We start from the raw sequence: 24,792 nt of genomic DNA on the forward strand, positions 1-24,792 counted from the left end.
AGGATCACTCAGGATCACCTTCCACGAGCCCCAGGTTTCTGGGAAGACGGACAATGCAGTCTTTTCTCCTGTTGCCCAGAAGCCAGAGGGATGCCCCGACCCCAAACGACTTTGTCCAAAGCACAGGCAGACCTCAGTCCCCCTCCGGTCCGGGCGTTTTGCAGGGCACCCAGCCCTAGCCTCCCCCCACGGCCCGTACCCCTGTGTCCCTCCCTCCTACTCCACTCTCCTGCCCCAGGACCCACGTCACAGACCCTCCCTCTCCCACAATCACATGGAAATTCACATTTCAAAAATAAATTTTATTTTCTCTCTCCTTTTTTGAGGACGACTCAAAACTGTGGAACTTGAACAACATGGTCTGGAACAAAATCTGAGGAGAAAAGTGAGAAAACCTGTATCAGAGGCAGACTCGGCTCCCGGTCACCAAGGTGCTGGGGCAGGAATGGTTCTCACCAGCTTCTGCCAGCCTGTCTCTGTTCTGGCTCTGCATTTTCTCCCTGGGGGTTGTGGGAAACAGAGGAGGGTAGGTGCCCGCTCCCCTGCTGACTCATCGCCACCCACCCCTGCTCGTCCCGTTTCCCAGAACTCACCTCCTCCTCCTCCCCTTCCTGGAAAGACATTCTCTGGTCACTGCGGGCACCAGGACCACCACAGGCACAAGCATCCCCAACAGAATGGCCACAAAGTTGGATGCCTCTGGGGTGCAGACGACGGAACGTAGGGATACAGGTCAGGCAGGCATGGGGGAGGGGACACCCTCATTGGATCCTAAGTGGCCATCCAGAAAGGATGGCGACCCCTAACTCACGGGGTGTAGCTAGGTCTCCCTCCAGAAGGCTGTTGCTCCAAGGCCTTGGCACCATACCGCTAGGATCCCTTTGAGTTTCTGGACACACAACCCCCATCAGCCTTATTAAGGGGCCCCGTTCGTCCCGCTGGTCCCCTAGAGTCCGGGCTGCCATCTTGGCCAGTGCTTCTCAAAGACCAGCCTGGGAATCCCTTTCCTCCGCCACCTGGGAGCTTGGGATGAAGTTCTCACCTGGCTTTGCAGGGGCCGGCCCATCCCGAGGCTCCGTGCAGAGGTGCCCCCCATAACCAAGTTCGCACTCACAGGTGAAATGGGCTCCCTGCTCCCGGCACCGCCCGTCATTCTGACAGGGGTTCTGCAGACACGGGCTTTCTGTGCGGATAAACGGGGTTATGGAAGGTTCTAGAAGGATACCCGCAGCCAGGGAGAGGGGAGGGCATAGGGAGCTAATGCCGGGAAAAGGCCCGGCCCCGTGCCTGACAGGGAGCAGCTGTTCACTCCCTCCGGCTCTCCTGAGAAAGGAGGAAAGAGCGGGACTAAGTGGTCCAACTTCCTGACAGTGACGGCAGGGGTCTCGGGCACAGGACACAGCATCCGCCCCCCACATGCAGGGGCAGCTTGAAGCCCCAGAGAGGTCTAGGCTCACCTCGGAAGCAGCCACGAGTGAGGTTCGCCAGGGTGCAGATCTCCCCGGCACGGCAGCCGAGGGGCTCACACAGCAGCGCCCCAGAGCGCGCACAGGTGCAGCGCTGAGAACAATCCTCGGTCACAAAGCTGTCGCCTCGCTGCAGAAGGGAGGAGGGCCGGGAGGAGGCAGTCTGGCTTTCCTCCCTCCTCGGACTCTCCCGTCCCCGCAGGGCCTCCCCCGCCCCTCGCGGACCTGGTAGTAGACTCCGCTGCTCGTGCAGCCGCAGTGGGCCAGGGGGAGGCTCTGGGCGCCGCTGTAGACGTAGCCCGGGAGGCTGGCACAGCCCTCCACGCAGGGGCCCTCGCAGTCCTTAGGGGCCGCCAGGTGGGCACAGGAGGCCGGGCAGGGGGTCATACAGCTCTGATAGACGGTGTTGGCCGGACACGCCAAGGCTGACAGGAAAGTCCGAGTGAACGGGTGGCCGGGCGGGGGCGGAGCCAACAGGTACGGGGACCACGGGGGCTGGCAGCTGGGGCGGGGGGGGGGGGGGGGGGACGTGGTCACCCACCACAACACAGAGCTTGGTATAGGCCAGGAGGCCGGCAGAGGGGACCGGCTTCGGGTGTCTTTTGGTCTGACATTAAGTGTGCTAAGGAAGTGGCAGAGCAAGGCTAGGCCCGGGCAAGAACCAGAACGGGACGGGAGGGCGGGGCTGGGAGGGAGGCTGGCTGGGGAGGACGGGGTCCTCAGGGAGTCGGAAGTGGAGGACAAGGCGGGAAGCCCAAGGCGGGCAAGGGTGGGGGCTCAGAGCCGAGCAGGGGGCAGAAACGGGCCTCGAGGGTCGGGGAGCAGCTGCTGGGGAAGGTCAGTGCCTCACCACAGCGGGTGTGGTCCCGCCAGCTGGCCAGGGCGGTGCCCGCCTCCTGGCAGATGATGGCGTACCCGCTGAGGACCTGGCATCGCAGTTCCTCCTGCTCTCTGGGGTTCCGGGCGGCACACAGATCAAACACACAGTGCCTGGGGGCAGCAGGGCGGTTAGGGGGCTGGCAGAGGTGGGGAGGCAAGGAGACCCAGCCCTGCAGAAGAGGACCTGGAAGCCCCAGCAGAAAGACAGCAGGCAGGGTGTGTGTGTGTGTGTGTGTGTGCATGAGTGTGAGCGTGTGGGTAGGGGAATCGCCAAGAACCAAAGCCATCAAGAGAAAGAAGTGAGCCAAATGGGGCTCGGATCACAGAACGGGCAGCAGGACCCAGAGAAAGGCCACTTCCATGTGGCCTGGGGCCTTGACTCACTCCTGGAAGGGCTCAGGGGCCACAGTCGGGTGACAGGCAGCAAAGGGGCCCTGGGGGTCCACCAGCACCCTGCACGCCTGGGTGCTATTGATGAGCTCCAGCTGCTCTGGGCTGCATTCTGATGCATGGAAGCCTGACTCCTTCTTCTCCTCCTCTTCCTCCTCTTGTATGGCCCTGGAGCAGAGACCAAGAGGGGGCCAGGTGAGGTCCCTGAGGACTGTGACCTTGGGAGGAAGTGGTGGGGGGAGGAATGGGGAGGCACAGGGCACTGCCTGGGGCCTGTAGGTCCAGTGCCCCCGCAGTGGGTCTGAGAGGCAATGGCAGGATGAGAAAATCAGGCCCTCGGGGGTCCTTCTCTGCTAAGGATACGGGGTGAGGGGGCGTGGGCAGACACCGGGCTGATGCTTACCTCCCCAGGGGACAGGCCTCCGTGCTCCAAGCCCTAGCCCTCTCACCTTGAGAAGCGGGCGAGGTCAACTCCCATGATCCTCTGTACCTCCCAGCTGTTGCCGAAGGTGACCAGGTTCTGGGTGATGGTGCCGTCGGGCAGCATAAAGTCATTACTCTTGTTCCCGTCGAAGTTCCCGCACAGGCCACGCACGAGTCCCTTATACTTGTTGGGCAGTGTGATCACTGCAGGAGGAAGGGGTGTCCAGAAGTGAGGTTCCCCCCTCCTCCCCGCCCTCCTGGCTGCTCCCCCGGCACTGGGGGCCCTGGACCCACTCGGGGCTCCTCACCATGGCTGGCCCGCCGACAATGTGGCTTTCCCTGACCCAGCGCAGGAACATCGCCTCTGCTCTCCCCTCCCCACTCTCAGGTACCTGCGTTTTTGCCTCCATCGAAGGTGACAACCATCTCAAAGTCGGTGACCAGATACAGGCGATGGCCCCGCAGGGTGACCTGCAGCCGGTCGCTGGGCTTGTAAGGGATGGTTGTCCTCTGGTTGTTGACCTGGAGAAGGCGGGTGGGAGCTGCCGAGAGTCTGGAGTAAGCCTGACCTCCGCTGCCTCTCTGCACGGCTCGGTATCTGGCTGCCATCATTCTGAGGTTCCCCAGTAGGCTTTGCTACCCCATGTGGCAAAGACCTCCCAAGGTCGCCTCCCTTTGCAGCCATAACCTCTTCCTTGCAAAAACACCTGACTGAGTGGATGCTCCATCCCACCACCCTCCCCTCTCCCTCTCCCCATGAGGTGAGTGTGGGCACCGATTCTGAACTCAATGGCGAGGCAGCTCAGGCCAGGACCTTCCCGGGGAACAAGGAGTCCTGCCTTCACCTGTGTTCAGTGGCTTCCCACGGCCTGGCCTGCTTCCCCAGCCCCTTCTGGCCTGGCCTGGCTCTTACCACCAGCTCCAGATGAGCCTTGAGCTGGACTGTGTAGCCGTAGACCATTACGATGATCTCGTGCAGGTAGATAGGGCTCCAGGATGAATACACTTTGTTGCGCCCTTCCACGACCAATGGCACCACCCCAGCAGGGAGCACGCCGATGGCCTTTATCAGCGTGTACGTCATGCGGCCACGGAAGAGGTAGCTGAGGCCATCAAAGGTACGGTAATGGGGGTCCCCGTAAATGGAGCATTGGTCCGACTCTGCCAAGAAGGGCCAACCCTGAGAAGGGACCCTGTCCAGATATAATACACACACAGCCCCATCCCTCTACGGCCCTGATGTCTCTGGTCACCCTCCCTCTTAGCCCTGGGCTCCCTGGCTACCTGACCTTCAACCTTCTCTCTTTCCCAGCCCTGATTATAAACCTGGCCCCATCTCCTCTTTCCGCACTTAAGAGAGTGAGTCGGCCACAGAGTTGGTGAGAGCCCAAACGAGGCCGCAGGCCCACCCCACACCCTGTGCTGTGGCCCCTTCGGTCTCCAGACCCATCCAGCCTGAGCCCCTCGGCTCCTGCCTCTTGCTCCGCCTCCCTGGTGGTCCCTCTTACTGTTAATTTCACAGCTGCCAGTGCCCCCGGCCTTGGGCTCGCAGTGGGAGCCAGGGGGGCAACTGAAGGGCTGGCAGTGGATGGTCCCCAAGGTGCAGACACATCTCCTGGTGCAGCGAATGGAGATCCACATCTTACCCTCCTAGAGAAGGCCCCGGGAGAATCAGGGAGTGAGGAGGGAAGGGCCAGTTCCCCTTCCTCCCGCCTGGTCAGCCGACGCCCACGGTCTGAATGGCTTCGCTGGCCCAGGCTGGAGGCAGTCACAGGGCCGCCTGCACCCCGATGTCCCTGTATACCTCTTCGAGGCATCACGTTTGGTGTCTTACATACGTTGTTCAGGAAAGTACCCAACTCACAGATGACAAAACTGAGGTAACACACTCGCCGATGGTACCCACGGGATTTGAGCCAAGGCCCCGCTCCCTCCGCTATACCCATCCCCGTTGTTTGGACTTCTTGGATCCCAAACCTCAAACCTCCACGTACCCCCCAGCCCAGGCCTGGCTGGACAGCACACTGCCCGGTCACTAGCCTGCATCCCCCGGGGCCAGCCACAGAGGCTCGGGTGCCCCAGGCTGCCAGAAAAATAGGAAAGCAGAAAACACCAACCTCGAGGGGTCCCCACCCCTACATCCCATCCCCACTCACGGGGAAGGAGCTGCCGTAGTCGTTGATGCAACCACACTGACTCCTGGTCACACACCGCTGCCCACTGAGCACGTAGCCGGGCAGGCAAAGGCAGCCCTCCTTGCAGGTGGAGGGGACTTTGGGGCCACTGCACTGGCCCGTCAGGTCCAAGCAGGAAGGTGAGCAGGAGGGAAGGCAGTTGGAGTAGCTGCTGTGGGCAGGACATTCCAGAGCTGAGGGAGAGGGGGGATCAACATTTACTGAGCGCCGGCTCCGTGCCAGGCCCCAGGGAAAGAAAGAAGTAAGAACGGCCCTCCCAGTGCAGTGTGGGAGAGAGAGGTCAGCCAGCAGCCACAGCGACCTTGATGTGTATGGTCAGCGAGCGTGTGTAACAGGTACACAGAGCACGGCGGCATTCACTCTGTAGCGGGAGTTCCATAGAACCCTTTCGGCGAAGTACCTGTGATCACACGGAAGTGTGGACAGAGAGCGAGAGTCTGCAACATGATAGAGAAGTCGGTCGTCCCTAAGTGAACGGGTACGATGCAGGTGATCGCAGTACAATACACCAGCAGGATTTGGTTTGGGTTTTTTAGTAGGGCGAGAAGACATTAAAGTAAAGAAGAAGATAGGAACAAACCAGAAAAGACAGGAAAACGTTAAAACAACAACAATAAAACCAGAAAGGAAAGAAAAGAGCGGTGAGGAGTGAATGTCCCTATCAGAATTGAAAACAGTTGAAACTCTCAACAGTCACAATACTGGGTTACTGGTAAGTGGAGACAGACAGAGCAATGGAAGGGAGAGGAAGCCCAGACAGGGACCCAAATACGGAGGGAACTTAGAATACAATAAATCACGTCATCTTGGTCAGTGGGAAAAGAGACTGGTGATTTAAGAATGCTGGAGAGGGACCGCCTGGGTGGCTCAGTGGGTTAAAGCCTCTGCCTTCGGCTCAGGTCATGATCTCAGGGTCCTGGGATCGAGCCCCACATCGGGGTCCCTGCTCGACAAAAGGCCTGCTTCTCCCTCTCCCACTCCCCCTGCTTGTATCCCCTCTCTCGCTGTCTCTCTCTCTCTGTCAAATAAATAAATGCAATGTTCAAAAAAGGGGGGGGTGCCCAGTTGGCTCAGTCCATTAAGCCTTCGACTCCTGATTTTGGCTGGGGTTGTGATCTCAGGGTCGAGGGCTGGGAGGGGGTGGGGTGCTCTGCGTTCAGCGGGGAGCCTGCTTCCCCCTCTCTCTCTGCCTGCCTCTCTGCCTACTTGTGATCTCTGTCTGTCAAATAAATAAATAAAATCTTTAAAATAAAAGCACGTTAACCACTGTCTTAAAGTTTAAAACGTTCTGGAATTACATAATGTGATGGTTGCAGAACCTTGTAAAGATCCTACAAAAACACGGGGAGCCTGAGTGGCTCAGTGGGTTAAAGCCTCTGCCTTCAGCTCAGGTCATGATCCCAGGGTCTTGGGATCGAGCCCCGTATCGGTCTCACTGCTCGGCGGGGAGCCTGCTTCCCCCTCTCTCTCTGCCTCCGTCTCTGCCTACTTGTGATCTCTGTCTGTCAAATAAATGAAATCTTTAAAAAAAAAGATCTTACAAAACCAGGAAATTGTATATAGTTTTAAGTTGGTAAATATCATGGTATATGAATTCGAACTTGAAAAAGAATTTTTAAGAGCTGCAGAAGGATGCCCAGGAGTCTGCCAGGTGACAAGAAGAAAGAACTTTCCAGGTACAGGGAGCAATGCAGATAGAGGCAGGGAGGGGTGTGGAAAAGCAAGCCCTGTACGGTGGGTGGGGGAACGGGGTGGTCTGGTGCAGGGGGTGGGCAGGCTCACAGCGAAAGGGGCGAGAGAGGACAAGCCAGGACAGACGGCAGGGTCTCGGATATCTCCGAAAGGAGCTTGGATTTAACCCTGGAGGCGGGAGCCTTGAAGGGGAGTAACTGTCACATTTCCTTTGGAAAAAAAAAATGGGCGATGAGAAGTTGCCTGAGTGCTGTCCCAGTGGTAGGGGTGCCGGCTGCGAGTGAATTGTGAATGAGTCACATCGGAACAACGAGGTCAGGCCCAGGTTAGGAACAAGGGGAAAGGAGGACAGGGAGCTTTAAGGGGTACAGAGACAGAAACGAGGTGTGGGAGGGTCTGCGGTGACCGTACGGGAACTCACGGCAGAAGCTGCTATTTCTCCAGATCGGAGGGTTGAGGCCCTGGGCCCGGCAGGCGGCCCCGAAGGTTTCCAAAGATTCACAGAGGGCGCGGCTCAGCCTTCCAACCTGACAGAGGCTGTAGGTACAGTTGAGCAGGAAGGGCTCGAGGACGACGTGGCTGGCACACTTCGCCCAGGCTGGAGCCCGCAAGGCCGTCTGGCACTGCTCCTGGGCTCGGACTAGGTCAGCCAACCTGCAGTTCGTATCTGACTTCTCCTTCATCTCTGCTTGGACCGTCTGGTCATCTGGTTGGCACCTGCAGAGGAGAAAGAGATCATCAGAGGGACAGCCACTGCCCCCACCTGTGAAGATGACTTGGCGCTCCCCAGTAACTCGGAAGACTCCCTTGTCTTCACCAGGAAGCTGGAATGAGCGCTGGCTGGCCAGGTTCCCTGCAGCCTCCGTCCCCTCCCGAGTTTTGAAACACAAAAACAGGGAAGACTTTCATGTTTCCCCTGAGAGGTTACCGGGACCCAGAAGCTATCCTCTGTCAAGGTACAGACAGACATGAAGGCTCTGGTCCTCCTAGCCCCTGCCAGATAGTCTGGGATCCCAACTTGCATTCCTGTGAAGACGGAAAGGCTTTGGGAACAATTACTTGGGGTCAGACTCCCTGTCTTGCCAACTGTCCACCAATTCAGTGTCATTCTGGGCTAGTTCATCACTGGGCATCATGAGCTCATCTTCGTCCTCGTCATTGAAGTTCCCGCACAAGCCACAGACCTGGGGGGGGGGTGGGTGGGCAAAGGGGTTCTCAGTGGCCGGTCAGAGGCAGGCAGAAGAGCCTTTCTCGTGGGCGCCTGCATTTCCACTCCTAAGAAAAAGGCGCCCTCCCAGCCCTCCTCCTTTCTGGGGAATGACCACTTGGGTCTGGAGAGGGCTCAGCGCCCCCTGGAGGCGGGCTTCCCGGGAGAAGAGCCAGGGGTTGCCCTCACCTTTTGGTAATAGGCTGTAGGGAGCCGGACCTCTAAGAAGCCCTTGCCATCAAACTTGACCTGCAGCCCGATGTTGACACTGAGCACGGTGTAGATACCACTGGCAGTGATTTTGACCCCCCGGATCTGGCGGGTTGAGGGAAGGGTGGCCTGTGTACCGTTGATCTAGAGAAGCCGGCAGGGCAGGTGAGCGGGAAGAAAGACAGACATCCCGGCTGGTGTTCTCCCTCCCCCGCCCCACGCCGCTGCCCAGCTCACCAGCACGTGGTGGCCCTCTCCCAAGGTGACCCGGGTGTCAGAGATGTCGATATGGAGCCGGTAGAGGTAGAAAGCAGCCGAGCGGCCTCTCCGCTTCCCGTGCTTGCCACTGATCTTGAAGAAAGGCAGGTCTGTGGTGGAGTGGCACACTTTCAGCAGGATGTAAGTGCAGGTGTTTCGGATGGTATGGAGAATGCCATCGAACGTCACGTACGGGGAGCGGTCCGAGGTGCGACACACTCCCACGCCTGGCGGAGGGGGAGGGCTGAGGAGCGGTCCAGCCTCCACGAGGAGGAGGCTTGGCAGCCGGTGGGTGTTGTTGTCCCATCAAAGCTCGTGGCCGAGAGAACCACGAGGGAACCTGAGGAGCCCTTCCTGATGGCACAGGGGTCAGCATCCCCCGCCCCAGCCACCTCCCCCACAAAAGGTCTTCGGGAAGGCAGGGAGGGGAGCCGGGTGCTACAGGTGGGGGGTGGGAGAGAGGGAGGGGGAGCCTGGGGAGAGCAGGCATCCGGGACTTCGCGGCCCCCCGTTGCACTCCAGGGTCTCCCACCTGAGGTTCGGCAGCTCAGCAGGCCGTCCAGGGGCCGGCACACCTGGCCTGGCTTGCAGGTGCTCTGGCGGCAGGAGATGTTGCTGTGCGTGGAGCAGGTGCAGAGCCTGGAACACGTGTTGTCTGTGTACCAGCTCTCCCCGACCTGTGGGACGTGGGCATCAGCAGAGCCAACGGAAGACTGGAAGCCGGCTGGGACTGAACTCCCTCCGCAACCCACCAGCACACCCTGCCCCCAGGGCTTGCTGCCCTTGACTGCTTCTCTCCATCCCTAGCCTTCCTCAACCTTTTTGGCTTCTGGACTTGCTGCTCAGCTCCCTAGACTGCCCCCCCCACCACGGCCCCTTCACAGGCTCTGAGCCCTCCTGCCCCCCAAACATGGGGCGTCGCGGTCTAGCCCCTCACCGGGTGGTAGGAACCGTCCTGGTGCACGCAGCCACACTGGCTGAAGGGCACACAGGAGGTTCCGCTCAGGACGTGGCCTTGCTGGCACTCACAACCCTCCGTGCAGGGCAGCTCCATGGGGCAGTCTCTTGGGGTGTTCTGGCTGAGGCAGGTGGCCGGGCAGGGGTTGGCACAGGGGTGGTAGCTGCTGCCGGAGGGACACTTCAGAGCTAAGAGGAAACCAGAAAGAAAGCAGAAGAAAGCCCTGTGAGGAAGGGCAGTGATTTCCAGCTGCCTGACCTCGGGGCCAAGAGTGCCCGAGAAGGTTCCTCAGACCAATGGATACATACTGTGTGATTTCGCTTATATGAGGTCCCCGGAGTTGTCAAATTCATGGACAAACAGCAAAACAGTTGTTGCCCGGGGCCGGGGCAGGGAGAAGATGGGGTCTGTGTTTCATGGGTGCAGAGTTTCAGTTTGGGAAGATGAAAAAGTTCTGGAAACCGAGAGTGATCCCGGGGGCACGGCCCTATGAATGTACTGGAGACTGCAGAACTGGATAGTTAAAAACCATTAAAATGGGAAGTTTTATGTTATGTATATTTTACCACAATTTAAAAAGAAAGAAGAGTTCCTGGAAAAGAGAGTAAGGAAGAAAGGGAACGGGGCTGGCCCAGGTCAGACGGGAAAGACGCAGAAGCAAATGAGGGTGGTGTGGGGTGAGGAGGGAGTCGGGTGGACGAGGCTCCCAGGGTAGGCAGACAAGCTGAAAAGGGGGTGTTGGGCTTGGAGACTGGACAGAGGGCAAAGGAGGAGGGTTCCCTGCGGGGCTGAGGGCCAGGCTGTGAAGGGAGAGCAGAGACGCAGACTTGAAGAAGAAGAAGAGAGAAAGGGATCTGGAAGCTTCAGGAGCAGGTGGTCGGGTCACTCACGGCAGAAGCTGCTATTTCGCCAGGTGAGGGCCTGGCCCACGTGCGAGCACAGGGATGCGTAGGCCTGCAGGGAGCGGCATAGGGCCAGGGTGTCGCCCTTGGTCCCACACTGGCCATACACACAGCTGGCAAAGCTGGACTGGGGGGGCACCACCCCGTGGCACCGGGAGAAGGGTCCTGGAGGAAGAAACAATGTACCGAGAGTCGGCTTGGAAGGGAATAGAACCACGTCACCACTTTGGGGTGAATTCCACACCCATTTCAAGCAAAAGCCAGTAATTATTGGGGTGCTTGGAGGAACTCAGTCAGTTAAGCACCCAGCTATTGGTTTTGGCTCAGATCACCGTCTCAGGGTTGTGAGATCGAGCCCCATGTCAGGCTCTGTGCTCAACGCAGAGGCTCCATGAGATTCTTTCCCTTCCCTCTCCCAAACTTCTTCTCCTCCCCTTGCTCACACTCTCTCTCTCAAAATAAATAGATAAAAAATTTAAAAACCCGTAATTATTAAGAACTTACCATCTGAAATGCAAAAAAAAAAAAAAAAAAAGAAAAAAAAAAGACTGATCTGTCAGAGCTCCCGAGAACACCACCTCTGCCTTCCCTTTGCTTGCCCTCTTCCTGGCTTTCCCTCCCTTTCGTGTCTCATCCTTCCTCCCTTCCTGACCAGTCTCCCTCCTCGACCTCCCACTAGGGGAGGAAAAAGTGGCCTAGCAAGGGATGCTTACCTAGAGGGTCCGTTAAGATATCACAATTCTTTTTCCAAATGTTTGCTTCTTTGTCCCCCAGGCATCTGGAGGGCTTGGCCCCCTCAACAAAGCAGCTAAACGAGGAGAGGGGAAGGGACAGGAATTTGGAGTTGGAGGAAACTTCCCAAACGCTGACGCAGAAGTGGAGGGGGAAAACGGGAGGGGGATAAGGACAGGAGAAGGTAGGAAGTAGGAAGGTCAAGTAGGAAGGTCAGAAGATGCAGCAGGAAGGAACCAGGTTAGCTCTCAGGATGGACTTCCCAAGAGGGCTCTCTTTGGAGACCAGTACCCACAGGAGCAAACGGGAGCAAGGGAGGTCCATTCCAGGCTTAGAGAGATCAGGGATGCACGGAGAACCTTCCCCCAGGCTGCCCGCTGAAGGTCCTCCCCAGGTCCAGCTCCCCGCATTCCTGGCTCACCCCCGTTCAGAGTACTCTGGTAACTTCCAGGCGACCCCCAGATGGTCAGAGCTGGCCACAGGCATTTTGTTGGGAAGCAGACTGTCATCCAGGCTATTGTTGTTATAGTTGCCTGAAGGAGGGGCCAGTGAGAGGTCCCTGAGGCAGCCCACCGGCAGACCCAACCCGGGACCACTCCCCTGCCTCCCGGAAGAGTCTACGTCACTCTTCCCTCAATAGACCAAGGTTCATCTCTTCTTTCTCTTCCCCTAATTTAATGTACAGACGAGCAGGACCGGGACGGACTCCTGCCCGTCGTCCCCGCTTCGCCTGTAGATGCCCAGGGAACTCACCACACAACCCGCAGAGGCGGCCGGAGTAGGAGGACGGCACCGTCACTTCGACCAGGTGGCTCCCATCGTAGCGAACTTGAAGCCCAAAGTCCGTGTAGAGGAGGATAAAGGAGCCACTGGGCCTTATGCTCACCCGGCCTTGAGCAGGCCACAGAGGTAGGGCCACCCGGCGACCATTCAGCTATAGAGGCAGGGAGGACGGTGGGGAAAGGTGCATGGGACAAGGACAACAGGGGCCAGGACCAGGGATCAGACAGGGATGGAAACGCATCTCTGAAATCGGGGCTGGGTCTGCTGGGAGCTACCCTCCGCCCCGGGGGGATCTAGAAGCCGGACCCGCTCCCGCGAGGACAGGCAGAGAAGAACCGCTGAGCCGACGGGGGGATGTGGGGCCCGGGGAGGTGGGCGGAGGCACGCACCACGACCTTGTGGCCTTTGATCAGTGAGATTCTCAGGTTGAAGACCTGCACGTGGACGGCTCTGACGTAGGAGGCCTCCAGGTTTCCGCCGCGAAACTCATTCGTGGTGCTCACGACGAAGTGGCTCTCTAGCGACCTCGACTGGCAAAGTTGGGTCAGGACGTAGGTGCAGGTGCCCGTGAGGTGGGTCAGGGCTCCGTCGAAGGTCAGGTAGTGGGGGTCCCCTGAGACACTGCAGGTGGCGGCCCCTGGGGTGGAGGAGACGGAATTCACAGACCCCCGGGCCCTGAGCTGCCATCCCGGCCAATCCACGTTGGAACGGAATGGGACCCGTAGCACCTCCGTGTGGTCGGCTTGGCCTGGAAAGGCCAAGTGCGGGGACTGCCCAAACCTCACCAGCTCTGTGAAGAGGCTGCTCTGGCTTGGGCCCCCCCCCACCAGTTCAGGCCCCAGCTCTCTGGGGTGCCTGCTTTAGGGTAGATCCGTGCCCCCGCTCTCCCCACCATCACCTTCCGCCTGGCCGCTCACCGCGGGCATGACAGCCATAGACGCCATCCTGCTGGCGACAGACCTCTTGGGCCTGGCACCTCCGCTGTGCACAGCGAACCCTGTTGTTGCTCTCACAGGCACAGTACTGCTGGCAGCCGGGCTTGAACCACTGCTCCCCTATCTGGGGGAAGGGAGGGAGGGAGGGAGGGAAGGAGATCATTTCCAGGTCTGACTGCTGGCCCACGGCAACTCAGATCCCTGGCTTGCTCGCCAAGGAGCCATCCCCATCATCCCGAAGCTCCGGGCTTAGCTGCAAAGTCTGGCCTTTGCCCGTGTCTTCAGTCATTCACTTGTTTGCTCCTTTGCTATCTCAACGGATGGTTCTCTCTCTGCTCTAGATAGACGTTAGGGATTCAGGAATGAACTGGATGAACGATGTCCCTGCCCGCAACAGTTCACGACCCAGACCGGTGTGTGTGGCGGGGAGGGGAGGCAGTAAACAAGCAATTTAATAGATCAGGTGCCCCACACCATATGCACCCGAAGAAGACAATCAGGGGACCCAATGAGAGTTTCCTGCCGTTGACACAGAAAATAAGCATTTGCTACAGAAATGTAGAGGGAAGCCTTCTGATTGGCTTATCAGGGGGAGCTTCAAGGAGGAGGCGGCATTTGAACAGAGCCTCAGAGCGGGTGCAGGACTCCCCGACAGGCATGGTGGCCGGGAGGCAGAGCAGAGACAAAGGGGTTGCAGAGAAGGTGAAATTGACATGACAGCAAGGCTCGGAGAGAGGGTTCAGCGGGCCAGCCCGGAGCGGGGCTGAGGGCTGTGACGGACGCCATTCCCAGGGACAAGGTGAGGGACAGACAAAGAAGGAAGAGAGAAGCATGGCAGACGAGGGTCTGGCTCCAAATTCTGCCTCTAAGGGAGTGTGCGGACAGGGGCCCAGGACGGCGCCAAAGTCCTTCTGCAGAGAAAGGGGTCCGTGGCACGGGAGGACATGGTGTTTGGAAAGATGTTTGTGTTTGTGCAGATGACACAGAAGGGCCTAGGCCCTCAGAGGACGAGAAACTCTGGGAAAATGACTCCGGGGCATGGAGAGAAGAGAGCCAGGGGTCTCAGCTCTGCCGGCAGGCAGCGTGGGGAAAAGTTGCTAGGGCTCCCTCGCAGAGCTGGAGAAAGAAATGGGGAAGCAGATCTAGCCCCGGACATCCCTCCCCCAAGCTGTCCACACTGAGTGGCTTCCCGGCCTTCTATCCTGCACACAGGCTCGCCCAGACTCCAGAATGGGAGGCGGCACAGCGGAGCGACCCAGTGCCAGAGGCTCACCTTGAAGTAGCCCACCGTGGGCTCGAGACACCCGCACTGGGACTGGGGGATGCACTGGAGACCGCTGAGCACGAAGCCCGGGTTGCACTCGCAGCCCTCCACGCAGCGTTTCTTACAGGACATGCCCACGAAGCTGGGAAAGCAGGTGGCGGGGCACCGCCGGGTGCACAGACTGTACCTGCTATTGGGCGGGCAGGTCAGAGCTGGGGGAGGGAAAAGCAGACATGAGAAGAGCCAAGGGCAGGACAGAGACAAGGAAACCAAGTCTGTTGGGAGGCCAGCATTCGGAGGGCCCCCTGCTAGAGGCTTCTGCCCCATCCCGAGAAGCAGAGAGAGACCGGGCGAAGCAGGACCAAGGAGAGTGGCCTGCAGGGAGCGACCAAGAGGCAAGCCCCAGGGCGCAGACAGATCCGAGCATCTCAGCTGCTGTATAGACATGCCCACGGTGAGCAGTCAGGGTGATGGAAAGCAGGGGAGAACACCCACGGGGCCTCGATCAAGGGCATGGCCTTGCCCTACAGCCAGCTCCGTGAGGCCGTGAGGGGGCCGTGAGGCAGTCACAGGGCTCCCACTCACGCCGGGAGTCTGTGTGTTCTGTGTGCAGAGGACAACATGGGTACGCGTCTACACAGACGTGTGTTGCTCCGTATAGCCTCGAGAGGCTGGGAGGGCTCCAAGTTTGCCAGGGAGTGTGGTTTTTCTCGGTGCATGTTTCTGACTGCCGCTTTCCCTGTGTGCACGTGGAAGCAAAGGGGTTCCACCAGGGGTCCCCCTCAGCCTGTGAAGGAAGGGCCCCCGCCGCTCCACATAACTCACGGCAGAACTGGGGTCTCCTCCAAGGCTTCACCGTGTAGCCAGCGTCCTGGCAGATCTCGGTCAAGGCTGCCATGTGGGTACACAGCCCTGATTCCAGCCGCTGGAATTTGCACATGTCGGATACGCAGTTCTTGAAGAACAGAGAGGCCTTGAGATGAGGCAGACACGCCCTGAGGAGAGAGGCCAGGTCAGAGGAAATGACGCCCGGTGCCAAGTGACCCCACTCTCACAGCCCTACTGTCTGTCCCCCTCCATACTCGAAGGTTCCACGGGCATCCATGAGCCGTCCACAGAACTGTAATGCCGACAGACTGTTCAGAAAGCGCTGGTTGCAAGACGGAGGATTTGCCGGGTTCTTCTGGCACCTAGAAGAGACCCACCCCACGTGCCCTCAAGGCTCGCCTCCATCCCCGCCCAGGGCCCCAACCCCCGCAGTGTGGCGGCTCACAGCAGCCCCTAGCGGACGGCATCGGAACCCCGAGCGGGAAAGGAGGCTGAGGCTAAGCCAGCCCGGGAGGCTGCCCAGCATCACCTGAACGCAGCAGAGGTGGGTGTGAGTGTGGTGGCGAGAAGCCCGTGAACTTGGCCAGAATGGGAGCAGAGAGAAGAATGACAGACGCGGGGGGCATGCAGGAGAAGAGAAAGAAGAAAAGGGGTGATGCGGGTCGGGGTGCGCGCTTCTCAGAAGGGCAAAGGAGCAGGAGGGCAGACAGTGGGGGGGAGTGGGGATGTCCTCACTCCTTGTCCTTGTCCTCTGTCTGCCAGCTGTTGCCCAGCTCCTCCATGTCCTGCGCCGGGCTGCCATCTGGCTTCCGGTTGTCATTGCTACTGTCCCCGTCGTAGTTGCCACAGAAGCCACAGAGTTTCCTCGAGTAGGTGCTGGGGCCATGGGGAGAGGAGGCGGCGTTGATGGAGAGAAGGGGCTCCAGTTGCCCGAGGGACCAGGGCAGAGCAGAGGCTTAACAGGTGCAAGCCAGGGTGTGAGCCAGCCGCCAAGTGCACATGGACCTCCCACCCTCACCCGGGAGCCATCCTTACTGCCTGCCTGGTCCCCTTCGCTCACATCCCATCTTCCCACATTCCCGTTTTTTTCCTGGTGTTTGCCATTCACCAACTACAAAGGCATTCTTTCCCTTGTTGGTTCCTCTGCTGAACCACTCTCTCTTGAAGACTGGGCTCAAATGACCACTCTTCGGAAAGGGCGACTCCTTCTAGCACATTCCCAAAGCATTGTGTGTATATCCTGCTATTATCACACTGCCCGGAAGCCTTTTCCTCCCGTCTCCTCATCCTAAGGGAGGCCCGTCAGGTGAGGTGTTTCCTACCCTTCCCCATTAAGAGCTAGAGCCTGGAAGGGAAGGGGAGAGGGAGGGAAAGTTCGCGGGAGAGGGAGGGAGGGGCAGAGCAGGGAGAAGCAGCAGCAGCCTGTGCACCCCTCACCTGGGCACACTCAAATACAGCTGCTGGTCACCATCCCATCTCACCCGCAAACCAAACACCGTCTGCAGCTCCACAAATCGCCCACTTAAAGCTAAGAAGACGCCTTTCGAAGGTATGGCGGGGAGGGTGACTTGCCGACTCCCAACCTGGAGACACAGATGGGGGCGGTCACGGAGAAACCCCCGCAGACACCCGTGTCCACGCTGGAAGGCACGGCAGCCCTCTGTGGCAATCCTTGGTACCACGAGGAATGTTCTGGAGGCTGTCTGTCCCTGAGAAGGTCAGAGGCTGCCGGCCTGGAGGCACCGGCAGGACTGAAGGGAAAATAAAAGGACACTCACCAGCACGCGCCTGCCCCCAAGCAGCGTGATGGTGACCTTGGGCAGCGTCACGTAGATTTTGCTCAGGATGGACATGCTTTCTTGTCCTCGCCCCTCATTCTTGGCCACCACCCTGAAGAACGGCTCTGGGTGGGCAGCGGGATGGAGAGCACCCAGGGGTTCATTCAGCAAGCCTGCCTGCCTGCCTGCCTTCCTTCCTCCCTCCCTTCCTTCCTTTTTTAAGATTTTATTTATCCATTTCAGAGAGAGAGAGAGAGCTCGCATTGTGCCAGCACTAGTGGTGGGGGCAGGGGGCAGGTGGGCAGAGGGAGAGGGAGAAGCAGACCCCCAGCTGAGCAGGCCCGATGCAGGACTTGATTCTAGAACCCTGGGATCACGACCCGAGCTGAAGGCAGATGCTTAACCCACGGAGCCCCCCAGACGTCCCTCAACAAGCATTTCTGAATGTCCTCTGCCCCTGGCACTGCAGGGATGAAGGGGTCCCCCCAGACCCCGTCAGCAGTTTGAGAGGGGAGGCGGGACCCAGATGTGACTCTTGACCTGCTTCTAGAATCACCTGTAACTCTCTTGAGACTTTGTCTCCCATAAGGGACCGGGACACCCTCCCAGGCAAGGTGTTCGTAAAAGGTTCTCTCCTCCCTCTATCGCCAATACTCTGGGCAGGCGCTAGCTAAACGCGGGCCCAGGAAACGGCTGATAAAGAGAAGTGTCTTACCGTGCATTGTCCTGCGAAGGTCCTGCTTCTGGGGCGGACCTATCAACCCTCACTCTGCAGAAGGCCTCGTTCCCATCTGGCCTTATACCCCTGGCCCGGGCACCTCTAGGGCCCTACCTGTCGAGTTGCCGCAGGGTTGGGCCAAGATATAGGAGCATTTGCCCATGAAGCTGAAGTGTCTCCCGTCAAAGGTGATTTGGTGAGGGTCCCCGTACACAGTGCAGGTGGCAGTGCCTGCGGAGGGGAGCCAGTGGGCAGCGCATGAAAGGACGGACGAGGCCCTGAGGCCACCTCGCCCGACCCAGTGTCATGCCCCGGTTCCTCTGGCCACGGGAGGGATTGGGACCCTGGTGTCCCACCCACTCTGACAGGTGGGTGGGCGCTAGCGTGAAGGGAGGGTCTCACCATAGGGTTGGCATCCGTACTGGCCATTCTTCAGCTGACACACTGTGTGCGGCCCGCACTGGGAGAAATTACACTCCATGCGCTTGCCAGGGCTGCAACGGCAACGCTCTGTGCAGTTGGAGCTGAACCACTCCGCCCCAGGCTGGGAGCAAGGGATCCAGAGTCACAACGCTGTAGCTCCTGGGGTCCTTCCTCCTTCTCCACCACACCTGCACACCTAACCTTGCTCATACTCTTCCTCATCCCATCCCCTACCAGATATTCCTGTCTACCACAGGACATTGGCACATGCTGATCTCTCACCACGGAATGCTCTTCTGTTCCTTTCCAGATCATTCTTATGCGACCAGCACGCAGAGTTCAGTTCAAGGACCACAGCTTTCTAGAGAAGACTTCTCAGACCCTCCCTGACTAGGTCAGCCTCACAGTTCTGGGTCCCTTTCTTTCTCAGGACTTATTAGGATTGCACCTTCATGGTAATTTCTGTGATTGATTGCGAGCACCCTGTGAGGGACCATGTGTCTTTATTCACTATCATAGACTCAACACATAGCACAGTGCTTGGCAGGAGCTCTCATTCTAGAAACGCTTGCTGTATCAGAGTGACTGAAGACCCAGCGTGTCCCCTCAGGATCTGAGAGCATTAGGACAGCAAGGACAATGCCCTATTCATGGTGGCCCCAATTCAGGGAGGGTTGAACATACTCAAGAAACATTCATTGGGGGGGCTCCTGGGTGGCTCAGTGGGTAAAGCCTCTGCCTTCAGCTCAGGTCATGATCTCAGGGTCCTGGGATCGAGCCCCGCATTGGGCTCTCTGCTCAGCAGGGAGCCTGCTTCCCTCTCTCTCTCTCTCTCTCTGCCTGCCTCTCTGCCTACTTGTGATCTCTGTCTGTCAAATAAATAAATAAAATCTTTTAAAAAAGAAACATTCATTGGATGCATAAATAAATCTTTATAAGACACGCGTGCATGTCTCCTGGGGTAGGGAAGAGATGCTGAATGCTGATGGTTGTGATAGATCTTTCTGAGGCTGAAGCTTTATCCTAATCCTGACAAAGGGACACCCAGGAGGCTTGTTAAAGGGAGGTGGGGAAAAAAGTAGCCTCCAAAGAGACAAAAAGGAACTCAGCTGACAGATGGGAAGAACATCAGCTCTGAGAAGAGCCATGGGGCGGGAGTGAATAACTTAATACGCTTTTAATAACTTACATATGATATTTATCATAATTAGCTAATAATAGTAACGTTTAGTAAGTACTAGGTCTGCGTCGGGATCTAATTTCAACTTCACAACAATCTTATGAGATAAGTAGAAATTATGGGCACATTTTGTAGACACAGAAGAGGGAAAGAATCTTGCCCGAGGTCACCCACCAAGTGAATGCTAGAGCCCAGGCTTAAAGGTCCGCCTGGCTTGATTCTAGGGGTGGCTCCATCCCATAGAGCGGCCACCAGCCTCTTGTGGCTATCGAGCTCATGAAACGTGGGTCCAAACTGAGATATACCCAAAGTGTAAAAATACACCCTAGATTTCAAAGAATTAGTATGGGGAGGGGGAAGGAATGTAAGCGATCTCATTATTAACTTTATTACGTGTTGAAATGAGACTAGAGATTGAGTACATTATTGGAATTCATTTAACCTGTTTCCTTTTACTTTTTAAAAATGTGCTGTCAGGAGACCTAAAATAATGGGTGAGGCTTGCATGCGATCCCTTTTGGACAACAATGGCCTAAAGCCCGGGCTCCTTTACAGCCTCGGCTTGTGTCGAATCTTCTCGGAGGGGTGGGCGGTGTGGAGGGGCTACCCATTCGGGGAGACAGTAACTCCTGTGTTTTTTTCTTTTTCTTTCTTTCTTTTTTTTTAAGATTTTATTTATTTATTTGACAGAGATTGCAAGTAGGCAGAGAGGCAGACAGGGAGGGGTGGGGAGCAGAGAGCCCGATGCAGGGCTCGATCCCAGAACCCTGGGATCATGACCTGAGCCGAAGGCAGAAGTTTTAACCCACTGAGCCACCCAGGCGCCCCTGTTTTTTTTCTTTTTAAAATAATTTATTTATTTGACAGGAAGAGACCCAGTGAGAGAGGGAACACAAGCAGGGGGAATGAGAAGGGAGAAGCAGGCTTCCCGCTGCGCAGGGAGCCCGATGTGGAGCTTGATCTCAGGATGCTGGGATCATGACCTGAGCCGAAGGCAGATGCTTAACGACTGAGCCACCCAGGCGCCCCAACTCCTGTATTTTGACAGGATTTGCAAGTCCCATTGGAAGAAGATTCTGGAACGCTGTGTTCTGCCCTGAACATGCCCGAAGCTCTACTCAGCATCCAGGGCTCTCTGCATATGCCAGGACCCCCCAGCTTTCCTCAAGGAGGAGATGAGGAAGGCCTTGGACCACCTGGCTGGCCCAGTGGGTACTAGCTGGGCCAAAGTGGGTACGTAGCCGATATTTACCGCACGAACAAAGAAGACGATGAAAAGCCACATTTGGAAAGAATCACTCCACCGTTGTGTAATTCTACCAGCTTGTGAGCTGGTCCCTTGGGACAGTCCCATGGATCCAAAGTCATCTCCCCTGGGGAGCAGATGGAGCCAGAACCCACTCGCCACCTCCCTTAGGGGCTCTGGCGTCCCAGTGGTCTTACCTTATAGTAATGGTTGTTGTAGAAGCAATTGCAGGAAGAGGCGTTGATGCAGCGTGACTCATGAAACAAGAAGCCGGAACTGCAGACACAGCCGGGTTTGCAAAGGGGCCCACAGTTGGGCTTGGGTCTCTCGCAGGATGCTGGGCAGGCGCAGGGCTCGTAGTGGGCATTTGGCGGACACTTGGCTATGGGGAGAACAGCCTGCGTCAGTCCTTCACTCTACTGCTTTTCTCAAGGAGATGTCCTGTTTCCTCTCTTCCCACTCTCGAGTTCTCTAAGACGGAGGTCCCTATGATTCAGCCATAAAAAGGAGGGAAGATCTGACATGTGGATGAACTTGACATTCTAGCACACAGATGAACCTTTAAAATACGGTGCCGAGTGCAAGGAGCTAGTCGCAAAGGACCACGTATTACATCATTCTATGTGGGTGCAATGTCCAAAACAGGGAAATTGACAGAGACCGAACGTAGGTTAGGGGTTGCCAGGAGATGGGGCACGGTGGGGGTTGGGGAGAATGTGGAGTGACCGCTAACGGGTAGGGGGTTTCTTTGGGGCTGATAAAAATGTTCTGGATTTAGGGGCGCCTGGGTAGCTCAGTGAGTTAAGCCTCTGCCTTTGGCTCGGGTCATGATCTCAGGGTCCTGGGATCGAGCCCCACATTGGGCTCTCTGCTCAGCGGGGAGCCTGCTTCCCCCCACCCCAACCTCTCTCTGCCTGCCTCTCCGCCTACTTATGATCTCTCTGTCAAATAAATAAATAAAATCTTTTTTAAAATATATAAAAAAAGGTTCTGGATTTAGAAACTGATGTTTGCACAATCTTGTGGACATACTAAAACCACTCAATTGTACACTTTAGAAGAATGAATTATATGGTAGATGAATAATATCCTTATTTTAAAAAAAAGAAGAATGTTGTAAGCCTAGTGTTTGGCTCCCAGTGACCTTCACCCCTACCATGTCCTGCTTCCCTCTTGGTCACGGTGGTCCTCATTTTTTCTAAAGCTACCATGTCCCATTCATCTCTCCTCTAAGACTGTGCTTTTCTACTAGGTGCGTCCATCTATCTAAGTCTCTTTCCTACTCATGGTCTCTTACTTTCTGCTGTTTGTCCAGGGTTCCATCACATACCTGGAGTATGTCCAGGGGTCGTAGTGGTCATGGAGGTACTTGGGGTAGTCGTAGGAGGCATCACCAAGACTGTTGGCCTGATCGGTACAAGTGTTGGGCTGGGCGGGGGTGTCATAGGAGTTGTGGGCCTTTTAGTGGGGACAGTAGATTTTTCAGTGGGGATGGTGGTCTTTTTAGTGGGGGCAGTGGGCTTTTCTGTAGGGACAGTGGGTTTTTCTGTGGGGATGGTACTCTTTTCAGTGGGAACGGTGGGTTTTTCTGTGGGGATGGTGGTCTTTTCAGTGGGGATAGTAGTCTTTTTAGTGGGGGCAGTGGGCTTTTCTGTAGGGACAGTGGGTTTTTCTGTGGGGATGGTAGTCTTTTCAGTGGGGACGGTGGGTTTTTCTGTGGGGATGGTAGTCTTTTCAGTGGGAACGGTGGGTTTTTCTGTGGGGATGGTGGTCTTTTTAGTGGGGGCAGTGGGCTTTTCTGTGGGGATGGTAGTCTTTTCAGTGGGAATGGTGGGTTTTTCTGTGGGGATGGTAGTCTTTTCAGTGGGGATAGTAATCTTTTTAGTGGGGGCAGTCGGCTTTTCTGTAGGGACAGTGGGTTTTTCTGTGGGGATGGTAGTCTTTTCAGTGGGGACGGTGGATTTTTCTGTGGGGATGGTAGTCTTTTCAGTGGGAACGGTGGGTTTTTCTGTGGGGATGGTAGTCTTTTCAGTGGGGATAGTAATCTTTTTAGTGGGGGCAGTCGGCTTTTCTGTAGGGACAGTGGGATTTTCTGTGGGAATGGTAGTCTTTTCTGTAGGGACAGTGGGATTTTCTGTGGGAATGGTAGTCTTTTCAGTAGGGACAGTGGGTTTTTCTGTGGGGATGGTAGTCTTTTCAGTGGGGATAGTAGTCTTTTTAGTGGGGGCAGTCGGCTTTTCTGTAGGGACAGTGGGATTTTCTGTGGGAATGGTAGTCTTTTCTGTAGGGACAGTGGGATTTTCTGTGGGAATGGTAGTCTTTTCAGTAGGGACAGTGGGTTTTTCTGTGGGGATGGTAAGCCTTTTAGTGGGGACAGAAGCGTTTTCTGTGGGCATAGTGGTCTTCTCAGTGGGGATAGTAGGCTCTTCAGTGGGGATGGTGCATGTTTCTGTGGACTCGGTGGTCTCTTCAGTGGGGATGGTGCATATTTCTGTGGACTCGGTGGTCTCTTCAGTGGGGATAGTGGATCTTTCTGCAGGGATGGTAGTTTTTTCTATAGGGACAATGGGCTTTTCTGTGGGCCTGGTGGTCTCTTCAGTGGGGACAGTGGGTTTTTCTGTGGGGATGGTGGTCTTTTTAGTGGGGGCAGTGGGCTTTTCTGTGGGGACAGTGGTCTTTTCAGTGGAGATAGTGGGTTTTTCTGTGGGGATGGTGGTTTTTTCTGTGGGTACAGTGGACCTTTTAGTGGGAATGGTGGGTCTTGCTGTTGGGACAGTAAATTTCTCTGTAGGGATGGTGGGTTCTTCAGTAAGGATGGTAGGTTTAACTGTGGAGACAGTGAGTTTTTCTGTAGGGACAGTGGACCTTTCAGTGGGGATGGTGAGTTTTGCTGTAAGGATAGTGGGTTTTGCTATAGGGATGGTGGGTTTTTCTGTAGACATGATGAGTTTTTCTGTGGGCATGGTGGGTTTTTCTGTGGGAATAGTGGTCTCTTCGGTAACGATGGTAGGTTTTTCTGTGGGGACTATAGGTCTTTCTGTGGTAACAGTAGTCCCTTCCGTGGGGACCATGGGCTTTTCAGAGTGGACAATAGGCTTTTCTGTGGGCATGGTGGGTTCTTCTGTGGGAATAGTGGTCTCTTCGGTAGCAATGGTGGATTTTTCTGTGGGGACTATAGGTCTTTCTGTGGTAACAGTAGTCCCTTCCATGGGGACCAGGGGCTTTTCAGTGTGGACAATAGGCTTTTCTGTGGGCATGGTGGGTTTTTCTATGGGGATGGTGGTGTGGATGGTGGTCCTCGCAGTGTGGACTGTGGGTTCTTCTGCAGGGACAGTAGGCTCTTCTGTGGGGATGGTGGTCCTTTCAGTGTAGACAGTGGGCTTTTCTGTGGATACAGTGGGCTCTTCAGGAGGGGCTGTGGACTCCTCAATGGGGACAGTGGACTCCTCTGTGGAGATAGTGGGCTCTTCAAGGCTTAGAGAAGTCTCTTCAATGGGGACAACAGACTCTTCAGTAGAGATAGTGGATTCTTCAGTGGAGATGGTAGACTCTCCAGTGAAGACAGTGGGCTTTCCGGGAGGGACAGTGGTCTCCTCAGCACGGACAATGGGTTTTTCAGTGGGAATAGTGGGCTCTTCTGTGGGGATGGTGGGCTTTTGAGTGGGGATGGTGAGTTTTTCTGTGGGAAAGGTGGATTTTTCTGGAGGAAAGGTAGATCTTTCTGGGGAGACAGTGGACATTTCTGAGGGCACCATGGGATTTTTTGTGGAGATAGTGGCTATTTCACTGAGGACAGTGGGTTTTTCTGTGGGGACAGTGTATTTTTCTTTGGGGGCCATGGTATTTTCTGTGGGGACAGTGGCTATTTCACTGGGCACAGTGTGTTTTTCTGGGGGGGCCATGGGTCTTTCTGTGGGGACAGTGGCTATTTCACTGGGGCTAGTGTATTTTTCTGGGGGGTGCCTGGGTTCTTCTGTGGCAGCCATAATTTTCTCTGTGGGAGTCATAGGTTTTCCTGTGGAGAGAGGAGTTTCAGAAGGGCCAGGGGGGGAAACTGGAGATTTGGAAGGAAGCTCTGTTGGCACTGTTCCTGCAAAGAAAAACAAACAAACAAACAAACAAGCCCTGGAGTTTAGTCAAAATCATACTGTCACCTTCTTCAGTTGCTTCGAGTGGGCAGGCTCAAAGAGTAACTCACACCTCTCCCACTTCCAACGCCAATCTTCACTCACTTAACTAACTCTCAACAAACCCTGCTCCTAATATATGTCAGACATTGTGCCAGATACAGGAAACACAACGTGAACAGGATGTCAGTCCCCCCT

At 56.4% G+C, this 24,792-nt stretch overlaps 1 protein-coding gene across 1 annotated transcript in view; it reads right to left on the reverse strand.

Annotated features, from left to right (window-relative positions):
* Nucleotides 1–400: 400 nt before the first annotated feature.
* The window catches only part of ZAN (zonadhesin), a 31,515-nt gene continuing 7,123 nt past the window's right edge, over nucleotides 401–24,792 (reverse strand). The window contains exons 12-46 of the mRNA XM_045994150.1: nucleotides 23,543–23,669; nucleotides 21,798–22,828; nucleotides 20,665–20,849; nucleotides 18,021–18,162; nucleotides 17,733–17,849; nucleotides 16,901–17,025; nucleotides 16,560–16,705; nucleotides 15,858–15,998; nucleotides 15,377–15,484; nucleotides 15,120–15,289; nucleotides 14,304–14,506; nucleotides 13,013–13,154; nucleotides 12,485–12,732; nucleotides 12,066–12,246; nucleotides 11,734–11,845; nucleotides 11,294–11,388; nucleotides 10,569–10,745; nucleotides 9,658–9,866; nucleotides 9,253–9,397; nucleotides 8,700–8,947; nucleotides 8,442–8,606; nucleotides 8,105–8,229; nucleotides 7,467–7,762; nucleotides 5,315–5,526; nucleotides 4,667–4,808; nucleotides 4,072–4,319; nucleotides 3,551–3,680; nucleotides 3,185–3,362; nucleotides 2,730–2,903; nucleotides 2,317–2,456; nucleotides 1,692–1,891; nucleotides 1,458–1,596; nucleotides 1,043–1,183; nucleotides 594–699; nucleotides 401–500 (exon numbers count right to left, since the gene is read on the reverse strand). Coding sequence (XP_045850106.1) covers nucleotides 401–500; nucleotides 594–699; nucleotides 1,043–1,183; nucleotides 1,458–1,596; nucleotides 1,692–1,891; nucleotides 2,317–2,456; nucleotides 2,730–2,903; nucleotides 3,185–3,362; nucleotides 3,551–3,680; nucleotides 4,072–4,319; nucleotides 4,667–4,808; nucleotides 5,315–5,526; nucleotides 7,467–7,762; nucleotides 8,105–8,229; nucleotides 8,442–8,606; nucleotides 8,700–8,947; nucleotides 9,253–9,397; nucleotides 9,658–9,866; nucleotides 10,569–10,745; nucleotides 11,294–11,388; nucleotides 11,734–11,845; nucleotides 12,066–12,246; nucleotides 12,485–12,732; nucleotides 13,013–13,154; nucleotides 14,304–14,506; nucleotides 15,120–15,289; nucleotides 15,377–15,484; nucleotides 15,858–15,998; nucleotides 16,560–16,705; nucleotides 16,901–17,025; nucleotides 17,733–17,849; nucleotides 18,021–18,162; nucleotides 20,665–20,849; nucleotides 21,798–22,828; nucleotides 23,543–23,669 — 6,548 coding nt within the window. The remainder of the gene's footprint in view (nucleotides 501–593; nucleotides 700–1,042; nucleotides 1,184–1,457; nucleotides 1,597–1,691; nucleotides 1,892–2,316; nucleotides 2,457–2,729; nucleotides 2,904–3,184; nucleotides 3,363–3,550; nucleotides 3,681–4,071; nucleotides 4,320–4,666; nucleotides 4,809–5,314; nucleotides 5,527–7,466; nucleotides 7,763–8,104; nucleotides 8,230–8,441; nucleotides 8,607–8,699; nucleotides 8,948–9,252; nucleotides 9,398–9,657; nucleotides 9,867–10,568; nucleotides 10,746–11,293; nucleotides 11,389–11,733; nucleotides 11,846–12,065; nucleotides 12,247–12,484; nucleotides 12,733–13,012; nucleotides 13,155–14,303; nucleotides 14,507–15,119; nucleotides 15,290–15,376; nucleotides 15,485–15,857; nucleotides 15,999–16,559; nucleotides 16,706–16,900; nucleotides 17,026–17,732; nucleotides 17,850–18,020; nucleotides 18,163–20,664; nucleotides 20,850–21,797; nucleotides 22,829–23,542; nucleotides 23,670–24,792) is intronic.

The sequence above is a fragment of the Meles meles genome, chromosome 21 (genome assembly GCF_922984935.1).
Source record: "Meles meles chromosome 21, mMelMel3.1 paternal haplotype, whole genome shotgun sequence".
In the NCBI taxonomy this organism is placed as follows: Eukaryota; Metazoa; Chordata; class Mammalia; order Carnivora; family Mustelidae; genus Meles; species Meles meles.